The sequence below is a fragment of the Perkinsus marinus genome (genome assembly GCF_000006405.1).
Source record: "Perkinsus marinus ATCC 50983 genomic scaffold scf_1104296964066, whole genome shotgun sequence".
Taxonomy (NCBI): domain Eukaryota; phylum Perkinsozoa; order Perkinsida; family Perkinsidae; genus Perkinsus; species Perkinsus marinus.
In genome coordinates, this window is record NW_003204833.1 from 144,487 (window position 1) to 158,169 (window position 13,683).

Sequence of the window (13,683 nt, forward strand, 5' to 3'; positions counted from 1 at the left end):
GAGCAGACCTCGAGAGCGATATCAGACAATTCACCCACCCAGAACAAGGCACCGCTACCGTTCGGGCCATCTCCTTTCGGAACGGAGCTCAAACGACCACTGCAACTGCTCTCACCCATTGATAAACCGGCTTCATTCATAACACCATAAGCGGCATCCCAATAGCCATAAGTCGTCCCTTCGGGCATGTCAATATACCCAATAGGTACACTGGGCTTCTGGTCGGGAGAGGTGGGAGCATAACTTGGGGCTCGAGAGGCATCAACAATCCTCGGATAGTTTTGGAACTGTTTGTAGACAGCCCTCTTCTCACCAGGTCCGTAAGTCTTCGGTGGAACATAAACCATTCGGAAATCGAGAGGACTTCCATCAGCACTCGTCGCAGCGATGCACCCACCATCAGCGGTGGCGGCACAATCAACAGCAGTAGCTGTACAGTGATCATGATCTAGACGATCACGAGGTGCAGACAGGACGGCTCCAGCCAATCCAACCGAGGCCAACAGAGCCAAAGTGAATGAAAGCATCTCTACAGTTGATGAAAAAAACTAACGGCAGTCTATTGGATACCCCATCCACCAATAAGCGACAAAACTCGTAAGCAAAGCACACATTCACTGATTGATCTACTTCTACCACAGCCATACTTGAGGTCAGGCAGTGGCTAGTAGCCATCATCGCTACGATATATCAAGCTTTGCGCCGGGAGACAGAAAACGATACCTGCGCATCATTTGTAGTCGCGAGCGTGATGTTGCAACGGTTAGCAACACGACGAAGAGCTCTGATATATCTGGGTTGACTGGAGCACGTAATACAGCCAGAAAGTACACATCTGCCTATGACTGCGATCATCAGTCAAAATGAGGCCATCCATGAGGGGGCTCGCCGCGAATCGATGATTTTGCTGGAAAAGGCGACGAGTCTCACTGAGGCGACAAGGCACCACAGCGCTATTGCCAGATTGAAGACTATGTACTACAATGGGATGTCTACCAGCAGCTCAATTTTCTCCCGGCAATTCAGTATCAGTGGTTGCCTGTTGGGTTGGTCAGACTTTCTTTCTTAGCATAAAAGGAATGTACGATAGTAGCATAGCAAACCGAGTCGAGAACAGAAGGCTGTGTGCAATAATAGGAGGATTCAACTGATCAGAGTGCTATACTGATAAGCTCCGTCTACTCCAATTGAGAATACAAATAACAGATCCATGGAGTTGTTTGCGAGGAGTGTATTCGTGTAATAGTAACTGTAGAATACAGCTACTATTACAGTATGGTACAATCTGTACTGTCTCTGTATGATCTCGAGTGTAGTAGCTCCTTCCCGCAATACGAATGATGTCTAACACAAATGCCTCATTCGTGTACTTGTTTTCATGCTCGTGGCCTTCGTGACAACGCAAATCCACATAGTCATCGCGGCTCAGCCGGGCTGAGTCAGCCAACCGCGATACTCACCTCGCTACCTCAACATGCTCGACATATTATGTTCATCCCGTAATTAACGCACTCGTGTACAGCTCTTCGGGACGAACCAAACCGAAATCAAATGAAAAATACTCATGCAAAGTCGAATTGGCAATCCTCTTGTGATGCGGCCATGCTTTTTTGACAGCTTCCCGTGCAGTAACGCTGAGCATGGCACCGGAAGCAAACCTGATGGAATGGAGAACGTTCAACGTACATAGTCGGTGACGGCATCAATAGCGGTCTACAATGGGTGATCCAGTCGCCCCGCATAAGCCGCATCGCGTCAGCTCCATCTGTATGTCAGTTAGAATCGGATCGTCGGGAGATTCGGTCTCGGTGGTTGATGACCGAAGAGTATCATACGCTAGGTCCAGAGGGAGTAAACCATACCTTCCTCAAGTCCGAGTTGCGACACTCAAGGATGCACACTCACCCCTTGGCAGTATTTCTCGCTCTTATCAGCGGCGATGCACCGTGAGCAAGGAGGCAACGTACGATCGGCAGACTGCTGTGCGAGTCCGCTGCCAAATGAAGGGCTGTGTATCTAGCTGGAGCATCATTGGTGATAGAGCATGCCGACAAGGGCCACTCGGACCCTCGGTAGATCGATCCTGATGCTTCACAAGGAGTGTTGATCCCTGCCGCTACTGATTCAATACCCAACAGTTCCTCTACGATACCCTCCGCCTCTTCTGATCGGAGATCGGCATCACGCGAAAGGGTGGGTGTGATTTCCCATACCTGTTCTGATGTTCTGGCATGCCGTCATGAGTGGAGTCAAACCATGAGGGCCCGAGGGGGCCACTGGATCGGCCTGACGGCTTTGCAAAATCACCCCGCATACACGGGAAAGGGCTACTCCGTATCTCAAGAGGAGTCGCACTAGGTCAAGACTACATCGACGAATGGCAACGTGCAAGACCGATGGATGGACGCTCTCAGCACTTGCATTGTTGAGGAAGCCAGGAATCTGATGATGATCTACCCCGATACCCCATATGGAATGATCACCATGGACAACTCTTCTCGAGGGACAGCTTCAAGCAGCATGTGCGCCATTTCCGCAGAGTTCATATGAGTCGCCATATGAAGCGCTGTCCAGCCTTCCGGATGACCCCCGATGACCGAGGCCGACAACTCGAGCAACGATCGGACAGTATCAACATTACCATAACACACCTAAGGGACGATACACGGTGTAGACGAGCGAGCGGCGTTGCTGCCGACTACCGCTGTTGTGAGAGGGGTCGATTCCGGTCTGTCCGGGTGTTCATAATCTACTATGGGAGGGCGGGCTCCAGCGAGCGACCGAACCATGTCCGACTCTCCGAGCACACATGCAGTTATAATCGCCTCGCCTAGAGTCTCTTTCGACCACAGACGAACAGGTCCCCTCGATCCACTTGGTGGCGAGGACAACTGATGTTGTAAAAGCAGGTCGACCTAGAAGGGACTGCCATCGGTGGGGAATGGGCACTACTGGGGCACATCTCCTACTAGGGGGGCACATCTGCTTGAGACGGCCAACAGGAGCAATGAAGGAACCGCTAAAGTGCTCTTAAGGGCTCCCGCAACGGCAGGGTATCTCGACAGGAGTAGCCGAGCCCCCTCCAGGTCACCTTCAGGTGCAGTTATCCCCCCACTGTGATGGAGTTACCTACCACTCAGGCATGCTCCACGCAGTGGCATCAACAGCGCATGATCGGCGGAATCGACCTGAACGTGCTCAGCTTGGCTCTTCACGTGATGATAATCGATAACCTCCTGCAATGATGGCAAGTCGCTGTACAAGTCGACGTACTTCGACAGAGCATCTATCTTGGACGCCGCGACCGATGAGGTGATGATGGCGTTGCTCATTGGATCGGATGACACGGAAGACATGCGCGTCTGCACTTCCTTCCCATGCCGATGGTGATATGTTGTTAAAGGTGAGCGGGTCGTCGGTTACAAAATCTCAAGAACAGTTCTTAGTTCCACTTCCACGGTCTTATGCAGACGGGAAGCAAGGACACTATTAGCAACATACATAACGGGACAGAATTGTGCACGCGTACAAATCTCATACCACATCTTCTTGAACACCCTCGGGATTCCACAAACGCACACTGTGTAATATTCGTTTTATCGGGAGCTTCGCATATGTTCGTGTGGCTTGAACGCAGTAGCGTGTGTAGAAATCGCCTGTAGTGTAGCATAGTGATTATAGAGTGTGGTAAACACGTGAGAGGTCCCAGTCTTGTAGAGCTGTAGTAGGCCCCCCTTCGGCAACCCCGACCCCGCGAGGCAGCGCCTTGGCGATTCCCAACAGAAAGGCTAATCTCTGAGGTAGTTGCGAAATGGAAGGACGGAAACAGTCGGAGACTCCCTAAGTTGGCCCGCCGGTGATGTCACTGTTGACTCCTGTGCTGGGCCAAGCTCCCGGCCTGACTGCGGTAGTCGGCCCTTTTGTAATAATGATAGAAGTGCCCACTACCTGGATGCTGACGAGTTAGAAACAAGGTAAATGCACACGAGATTCAGAATGGTTATTCTGATTGGGGTTATTGACTGAGGCGCTCATTGAGCGCCTGACGAAGAACAGAAGAACATAACTTAGTTGACAACTAAGTTCTGTTCTTGCTATGTTCAATGCCGATATTCAGGCCAACCCTCGCTATGTAGTGGAAGATGTTCCTCTAAATGATCCAATATAGGTGTTGAGGTTTATGTAAATGTTGTACAGTAGCATCAACGCGATATACACATTCTTTCAACGATACTACGCCGTTGATTGATATGATACTTCTCAATAATGGATAGTTATCGGCCCGCCGGACCGTATACTCGTGGCATACACCCTTCGAATGAGTGAGTACTTTTAGGGCGCAAGGGGCTTATAATAAGCCGCTTATTCCATCGTATTCTCCACGTAATCGTTACTCATAGGATCCAATGCCCTCGGGTGACTCTTCATGTCTGTTATCTCGGCCCTTTCGTACTTCCCCTCGCGTACCAGAGGTTGTCCTGCTCATCGATAATGTCAGTGATTCTGCCTCGTCTAATTGGTGTCATCATTTTCTTATTTCAAGTTCTGGGTCTCCATTTCTACACTCTTCCCGGCCAGCAGATGTTGCTTCCAGTATGTGTAGAGCACCTCCCAGTGTGAGTTTGACGATGTATTATCGTTATCAGTCAGCATATAGCGGCACACGTGGCCATAGCCATCAAGTACACCAAGATTACACGTTTGATGATCGAAGGAGCCGATGACGGCGATTTTGGATTACAGTAAGACCATATCACGTTGCGCAACGATCGTCGCCCTTTCGGTGATTACAACGATTTTCTCACTTTTGATGAACTGAGTCCATCTCGGTGAGGAAAAAATTGGGTGCCGATTTGTGAACAAGGAATATCAATATCAATGATTCGGCGTGCAGTAATTAACCCAATACGAACGAGAACATCCACACGGACGAGTGATAGGTGTGTGTTTTTCTCCCCTTCCACAACTTTCTGGTTGATGGGATCCTTATTGGGTCAAATTCATCGTGAGGCTGACGGACAAATCATGTGTTGGTCCAGGTGTGAGATCCGCTTGGAGGCTCGGTACCTCGACGACGATGGAGACGCAGCGACGTCAGTTCACCCGATCATTAGATCACTACCCACCTCGCAGCAATCTGGTATAGTGGCCTTTTCGCCTAAGATCGGTAGGCTCATGGGTCAGGTCGGCTGATACTCAGAGATTCAGGTGGTGAATACGAACTTTGTACGATGTGCCTCGAAGAAGTTGGTCGTAGATGGAAAGCCCAGCTGGCAAGCAAGGCGAAGTACCATCGCGGATGGTCCGAGTCGATGATGAACATGACAAGACCTGTTACTGTCGGCGATATTTGCTCTTTTCCAGAACCAAATGGAGCCTCACGCTCGACGTCCTCGACGAGGCAGACCTTGAAAACGCGATGCCCTTCGGTGCTGTAGACGCAGCAACCGGTGAGGGATTGAGAACGACGTAATGCGGCCCTCGAAGGGCCACCTAATTCTCTTGAAGTTGTGTGCGTCTCGCTCCTGCTGAGATCAGTGCTATCATCTCCAAGATCTCTGCTATAAGTTGTTTCAGAGCCTCCAAAGTGAAGGGTTTGATCGGCAAAGTGTCAGGCATAGTATCAGAGAATGAATACGAGGGCGATCAAGAGGAGGTATCCGCTAACTGTGCCGACTTTCACTAAGGCTTCCTCTCTCAAACCTTTCGTAACGCCTCCGAGACGGTAAATAGTCGAGTCATGTGGGCAGCCTTGCTGCAGATGGTGATCTACGCGGCTGTTGCTGCATACCAAGTGTAAGCAGTCTTCGTCACGGTGATACACGATGTCAAGCTGCTTTATTCAGGCACAGTCTGAGGACCTTCTTCAGGCAACACAAAATCATGTAACTAAGTGAGTCATGTTGTCGGTAACAAGTTGCGTTATTTATGAATGAAGTGGGCAAGTACTTCTTGTCTGCGATGTCGTACGTATCCGATCTATCTCTAGTATTCACCCAGCTCAGAAGAGCCCCCATAATGACCGATAAACTTATCACTGAGCCCTACGTTCCCAACTGTTCAGGGACCGAACGAGTTCCAACTCTCGGCTGTCCATCTCCGATCGGTGTTAGTAACACCGTGTTACTGTATTACTATAGTTGAGTATTGAGGTAGTCCACCCCAAGAAAAAGCTTTGCCTGATCTACCGTGAAACAGTGAGTAGCCTTGGAATCATGTCTCTTCGCGAGATACTCGCAATATAAAAGACTCCAGATACTGACTCTGAAACAATGCTAGGAATGCGGATCAACTTTATGACTGTTCCCAGCACAGTAATCGATTGGTTTCAATCGAAAGCCTGAATGGTATTGAGAACAATGGTGCCAGTGACCGTCACTGAGTGATGTATGGTCCGAATTTCGGTTCTCACTGAAAAAGTCTCTGCAGTGGGTCGATTTCACAGCGGGGTGGAATTTTCACAATGGCAGACCAAGTCTCAGCCACCGAGGAATCTCCGAGCGAGAGTCCGCTGCCCGCCGAGTCTAAGGCCTACCAAAACTTTATAAGCACTGCGGAAGCTGGTTTGTCCTCGAGCGCAAGGACTACGTCCAGTAGTACTGGACCAGTACCGGACTTTAACTTATGTTTATGATATGTAGTGTTCACTCGCATTGTGTTCGGCGTCGAAATCTGCTGCGACCAACTGTACGCCGTTACGGCGTACTGTTGGCCATAAGCCATAATCAGCCCCATGATGGGGCTGATTATTGCTTATGGCCAGTATAGGCAACATTATAAGTTACGGACCGTAACTAACGGTATACCATGGATTCATGGAATGGTGGAGAATTCAAGCGTCTGTAATCGATCAGCATGGCGAACGACATATACGTGTTCTGCTACAATTATGCTCACATAGCAACATGAAAGCCCCTCCGACTCGAGAGTGTGGGATTGGAGAACCGGGGCGCCATTCAGCGAAGGCTGGATTTCCAAGTGTGCGCGAGATTGCCAATCAAGCAACGTTCAACGTTGCCACTAGTCTCAGACTAGTAGTCTCATTGTCTAATCTGTAGATCGGCAATCGGGAAACCCATGACCTGCGCATGCGCCGAAGGTTCTATGTGGCAGGGACCCATCTATATCATTTTTCTAAGGAGAGTGTAAGAATTCTAAGGAAACGTTTTCGCTCGTCCTCTGCGTTTTTCTAAGGGAGGTTCGGCACTTCATAAGGGAGTTCCGTTTTTTTCCTAAGGAACCCTCTCAGCTCTCACACAGCCATCTCCCCGGGTTTTGGGTGATGGTCGCCCGAGGGGAGACCTGAGTCGGGTTTCGGGTTCACGGAGGTTACGCTCTTGCCTTGCGATTGGCGTTTTTTTTCTGAGGCCTTGGATAACAGTCTTAACCCGGATATCAGCTCTCACCCGGATAACAGCCTTAACCCGGATATCAGCTCTCACCCGGATGACGGTTTTAATCAGGAGTTTCCCTCCTGTAGCCTTTTCCAGTTATAGCCTGGCCCCCGGCATCGAAGGTAATTCTTTTTGCTGAGTCACTCAGCCTGAGTGCTTGCAGGGGAACTTTCCCCGCCAAGGTTCTTTTGGCGGTTCCTATCCCCGATAAGTGTTGCACTCGCTGGTTGTTACTCTACAACTTGTGATGCTCTCAGTGAGAGCCTCTCACACCCCCTCCCACCCGGCAAAAACCGGTCTAACTTTCAACAAGATTTCTCTTCTAAGACTGGGGTTATTGATGCATCGCTCTACGTATGCTTAGGATGCCCGTATCCGAATAACTAAATCGGCGAGTAAGCCGACAGTGTGTTGAAGACGGGACTTCTTTCCCGCACACTTGGTAAATTAAGCTGTAATCACAGCTTTATGAAGCCACGATAGCGGGATGGCTCTCTTCTATGACGCTTCGACCGCCTACTACCCATGATGCCTGGGCTCGCCGCTCTCTTGCCAACGGTCTTGCTTTCCTCGGGCTGATATGCCACAACAAACGCGGCCGCTGATGACTCGGCCCCACATCGCATATTACACAACACATTGTGCAGATTGCATAGAGGCTTTATGGTAGAGCTACGTTTGGATGAGCTTGCACCGCCTGTAAAAGCCGTGCCGCCCTTCCTTAGGTATGACGCTACCATCCTTAGACTTTGCAGACCTCCTTAGAAATCTTCGCGTTATCCTTAGATTTTTCCGGCTTCCTTGGGAAATGCAGACCTCCTTAGAAAACTTACACTCTCCTTAGATTTTTGCGGTTCACCGGCAGGGACCGGATGGTGCGAACTAGGTCTTACTTGTTGCACACCGATAGCACACATCCCCCGGGTCGGGTGGGTGTGGTCAAAGCGCATCAGGCCAGTCGTGCATTGCTGCTCCACATGGAAACAAGGAATTGTTAGGCTAAGTTCCGTGGGATGGCCGCACACATTTCTTGCACGCATGTGTGCGTATGCACGTGCAGATTGTGTGCTCTTCGCGGTGCGTTCCAAGTTTGCATAGTCTCCCGTTACTGAGGTGATTTCACTGCCGCAACGCTCCGCTAAGCTCTCAAGAAATGTCTGAGTCGAAAATGAAGCCAAATAACACTGCGCTGGATTTGAACCTCCGCGGAGAAACCGCACTGGGTTCGGCATATAAGCGGAGCGGAAGAGCAAAAAACGGGAAGGTGGAAGGCATTAGGTGCAGTAAGGTACCTCCGCTGTTAGGTGCAATAATCGCCTAGCGCCTTACGATTTTTGTGCCTAACCGAGGCTTGTCAAATGGGCCCCTGCTCTCCCCAATTCATGACAAGTTAGAGCATCTACGCAAGATGGAGGTAGGCAATTCATCATCATCATCATCATCATCATCATCATCATCGTTATGTTTGATTGTTCGGTCGTCCATGTTGTCAGACAGTACTAGTACTAGATTTACACTACCTTGATCGCTCCAACGTTGAGCCGAATACTAAGTTGTTGACGACGGACCGCTATTCGTAATTCACGACCATATGCAGGTGGAGAACATCCAAGGCTGTCGCCCTCAGCAGCAGATGGTAGCCCATGGTCACGAGCTTGTCGCTGATCTCGTGGAGCGACGGCTTTCGATTGACGTTTGATCATGAATTCATGAACACCGATTTTACCTACAATGAGTATAGGGTGTTGATATAATCGAATGTTGATGAAATGTGAGTCCAGGGAGGCTATGAGAGCTGTTTGATCGTACCCCTACTATTATGTCTCTCAAAGTCTATGAGTATCCCCAAAGTTGCGCAGTTGATTTCAATTAAAACTAACGCAAACTGAAGAACTCCCCTGAGCTCAGCTCGGCTCGATTATCTCATCGTCAACAATGGCCTCGCATCGCGTGATCAAATCCCTATCGGACCCCCTGGTGGCAGAGCTACTAGGATTAGCGAATGAGAGTGCTCGGAGGGTGGAGAGTAAACTGTGTGTGGTATCGGGCAAGAAGCTGCTCAACGAGTTGGCGGAAAAGTACTCACTGAACATGCTAGAGATCTATGCTACTCTTGTTGTCGTGCTGCTGAAGTTACTCCTTTAAAGAGATAGTCTCCGATCGGCCGCTTCCCCCCATGTGTTCTTTGCGATATGAATCACATCATGTGGTATCGGACAAGATACTCAGGAGGTAAGTCTATGTTGTTTTTGAAGCCCTGACATAAAAGCTGTGCATATGGGAGGTTGAAAATGTACTGCATTGTGAAAGTGCTAACTCTCACTCATGCTCATCGAATCACTGTGGATGCTGCTGCTGCTGACAAGGTGTTATTCAGAAGTTAGAAAAGTTTTAATTCCCGATACCATATTTTCAATGAAAATACTATCCATCTCTCGAGAGGAAGTCTTTAAAATGGCTTGAAATCCACGAGAAGTCGATTTGGAGTTGTTGGGAACACCGTGTCAAATGATGATTAATATTACTATCGTATTTTCCGCTCTATACGAGCTCGCCCTCAGAGTCGCCAATATGCGATCCTATCAACACAACATGTTGGGGACTATACGCATGCCTCAACCATTGGAGAAACCTCCTGATACTACCAAACTATTGCTGGTGAGAAGCAGCTCTGCAGGCTGACCATGTGACGGGCTGTTGGCTTGGTGTAGATATTAGATGGTGTTATCGATGCGGGTCAGCTCGGAACGATATTGCGTTCCGCGTTCGCGTTGAAGTGGCATTCAATATGGTTCCTGCCAAGAACGAATGCTGATCCGTTTGATCACAAAGCCATAAGGAGCAGTCAGGTGAGGCCAGCAAGAAACTGATTGTACCACTAATGAGGGCTTGGTTAGGGCGCATTGTGGAACATGCCTTTCTCCTATGGTAAACTTGATCGGCTCGAGAGGTCGGTCATCACCATCAGCGTGTTATGGGGATTTCCATACTAGGTTTATCGAGGAGAGCTCGCTCTTCCCCGCAGTACTTGATACTAAAGGGCCGCTTATTGGTGGCGATGGAGACATTTTCACGACTAATTCACCGAGCACAAACGGCATAGCCTTGCTGATCAGAGGGCCGCATGCAGGGCTTGCGACGCCCCCTAGTGAGCAGCACCTCGACAGTCGTGTGTGAAAGGCGACTTGTGGCTTTAGAGTCGTTCAATCGTGTGCGTCTAAGCGACGCAGGCGGACGAATGAACTTGACCGAGGCTGATCTGGGTATGGTCGCGAGTGTTGCTCTACATGAGATCAAGAACAACTACTTCCAACATGTCTCTGCATCACCGTAAGCCGCTGAACAGGCGTCTACATGAGGAATACCGGGATTCAGTTTCGTTGCTTCCCCCGAGGCCCCACGGGAGGGATCTAAATACGCCCATCACTTCGATGCTCGAGGGAGGGCCAGGAGCCGGCGAGTTCTCGAGAGGCAGCAGGCTGCTCGGCGGACCGACCGTTTCCGAACAGGAAAGACGACCTAATATGTTTCTGGTGAAGCTCTCCTCGCTGCTTTTCGTGGTGAAGGATGGGATGTGTGGTGGTGGTAGTAGTGTTGGTCGTTATCCTCATCATGATGAGTGGTATGACAATTCTGCTAAAACTGCGCTGTTATTCAAAGCAAGCCCGGTTCTATAGAGGCTCGCGCTCGTCGAATGAGCCACGTGCATCGCAGTAGCGACGATTCACCATGTCTACTATCGGAATAGTCGGTCACAAGCCTCCGCTAAGGTTAGAAGGATAGAGGGAGATATTTAAGGTAGTGATGGTTGCATAGACTTACCGCGCGCCTCAATATTATTCTCACACTATACTCGGTGCCGTCTTCTTTTTCTCATTTCAGGTCATAAAGGCCGAGGTTGGAAGTACCTGTCGGACTCCGGCTCGACAGCTCAATGATCGAGTGCTCGAGCTCAGAGGGGGTCATAAAAATATAATCAGGGCATGGCTGGCCGGGGGGAGGGCAGAATGATGGTGCCCTATCCTATGGGGATGACCGTGAGATGAATACCTCCTCTGGCCTCCATCTACGTTCTGCTTGTTAGACGGCTGGGATGCCTCGACCAGGAGGGATACCGTTGGGAATGCCGCCACCCTTTATGGCACGTCGAGGTGGACGATTGGTTGTCCAGGATGAGCAACACTACTGGGTTCAGGGGTGGAGCAGCAGCAGCAGCAGCCGCAAGATTCTGCTGCCTCTGAGATTGAGGTAGCTATGGCGGCGGTCATTGAAACTAAGCTGGGCACGATTGACCTCACTGAAGATACTACAACAGGTCGCCAAACGTCAAGATAAGGTGAGGCCGCCGGCCTATGAGCCTTGTAACAGAACCGCCGAGATAAGATGATAACGTTTAGTGTTTGGGCGCCACCGACTCCTGCGAATCCACAAGCTGTTGCTGGATATGTCGCCCTATGCAAGGCGACTGGTAGAATCTACATCTGCAGCTGTGAGTACCTGCATGCCACTATTGAGTGGATATGGACCGGGCTCTGGTCGTCGATCTGGATGTGCATCTGATCTGTTTGTTTTTCAGCTTTGAAAGATTTGGCCAACAAGTTTGCAATGAACGTTAATAATCTCGAATGCCGGCTTTTGAGGTGCCTTTTCTGACGGCCGCCCTTGAACGATGTGCACTCGGCATCTGATGGCAACGACTGCGCAGCGTTATCTCATAGCAGCACATGCCAACCAAGGGGGTCTATAGAGTCGTCAACTTGGTCGCTGTAGCGAGGTTTCCGGATGATGTAGACGCCGTAGGGGTGAGGAGGATGCCCCAGCTGGCATATTACATTCTGTTTCAGGGCTGAGGACAAGATACTCGACCAAGAGAATTGTGCGCGGATCGCCTTCGATCCATCATTAGGGACTTCAGGAACCTCTGTGGCAATGACTATCGACACGAGGTCCCGCCTGGTAGGCTGTCTGATCCCACTTTTTCAAAGCGCTCCTCTTCACAGTTGCTGCGGCTCCATTAGAGCAACCAGCAACGGTCCCTCAGTCCCCTAGCGGTGGGAGCGGCTCTCCGTCTAGCAAGCGACCACGGCCGGAAGACGGTGGTCTCGATGAACCTGAATTGCATGTGCTCATGTTTACTATGAAGAAGCGTATGCTAGTGAAGAGGCAAATGTCGGCAGTTGTATGTTTCAGGTCCCCGTGTGGATAGTGCAGCCAGCAGATTGAGTGATGGGCTTGGGAATGAGTCATTCCGAAGTCCACTCAATCCGTCATCCCGAATAACGGTATGTGACAAAGATTTTTTCCTGATATTATGTTCTGTTGAAGGAACGCAACGGCCAACAGTGGAGCCTCGACGACCCGAAATTTACACATTAGTTTTTCCAAGTGGACAGGTGAGTTCGTGACAGTACTTCTCGATGTCGTTACCCTTTGTGTGTAATTTGATTTCAGGTTGTCATCCATGGTCGAACCAGTGGGTCGATTGAATTCGAAGAAGTCATCACTGGTGACTCATCAGGAAGCATTGGCGTGATCGAATACGTCCTTTATTGGTGCAGTAAACATTCAAGTCTACTCCTGCAATATCACCATCTGAGGGGAAAGATTCATCCCCAGATATTTGACGTTCGTATATATGATTGCGTTTAAGTAAGGATAGGAAGATTCGAAATTCACAGAGAGTTCATGAAGCACTGTTTGAAAACTTCCACAACGAGGCCAGTTCGATCTTGTTATTGCAAAGCGACGCCACACGGGCTCTGATAGCTCCGCTCGACCACCACTCAACTTTTTACGTCTCGCTTGGTCAACGATACGTCTCATTGTTTTAATGGTGCGAGGCTGTGATGTGTCAAATTGTCCCGCCACTTCTACTGAGGACTATAGCGGTAGCGAGTGAGTCTGATACGAACTGCTCCACGTTCCTGCTTGTGTTGTTACTCATTCTCATGAGCTTCGTATCTTGCTGGCCTAGCCTAATAGTGAGGGAATGTACATTCGGACGTACATGGTTTTGGCAGGCCTCACAGAAGAGAATGTAGAACTTCGTCGAAATCTAAGGAAATGGCGATCGAACTTAGGATGCAGCTTATAATTCCACACAATCAGAGTGAATGAGAATCTCCACAACCAGAGATTGCTCTCGTTGGAGTATCCAGTCGAGAAAATATCACAAGTTTTATTTGCCTTGTCTGTGTAACAAGCCTAGTCAATGCGGTTGGTTTGTGCTACTCTATGCTTCTTGGGGATTGGTAATCGTGAGAACTTCCATAACCCAATACTAGTACGA

General features: G+C 49.6%; 2 protein-coding genes across 2 annotated transcripts in view; one reads left to right on the top strand and one right to left on the bottom strand.

Moving 5' to 3' along the window:
- The window catches only part of Pmar_PMAR026042 (hypothetical protein), a gene marked incomplete at both ends in the record, with an annotated part of 7,057 nt that extends 3,725 nt beyond the window's left edge, over window positions 1-3,332 (bottom strand). Inside the window, 6 exons of the mRNA XM_002771021.1 lie at window positions 9-529; window positions 1,513-1,658; window positions 1,906-2,164; window positions 2,214-2,286; window positions 2,484-2,651; window positions 3,189-3,332. Coding sequence (XP_002771067.1) covers window positions 9-529; window positions 1,513-1,658; window positions 1,906-2,164; window positions 2,214-2,286; window positions 2,484-2,651; window positions 3,189-3,332 — 1,311 coding nt within the window. The remainder of the gene's footprint in view (window positions 1-8; window positions 530-1,512; window positions 1,659-1,905; window positions 2,165-2,213; window positions 2,287-2,483; window positions 2,652-3,188) is intronic.
- Window positions 3,333-5,257: 1,925 nt separating this feature from the next.
- Pmar_PMAR026043 (hypothetical protein) lies at window positions 5,258-5,686 on the top strand (the record flags this gene model as incomplete). The annotated part of the gene is made up of 2 exons (XM_002771022.1): window positions 5,258-5,469; window positions 5,578-5,686. The coding sequence occupies 2 exons, from the start codon at window positions 5,258-5,260 to the stop codon at window positions 5,684-5,686; spliced, it is 321 nt and encodes a 106-aa protein (XP_002771068.1).
- Between the last annotated feature and the right edge of the window lie 7,997 nt (window positions 5,687-13,683).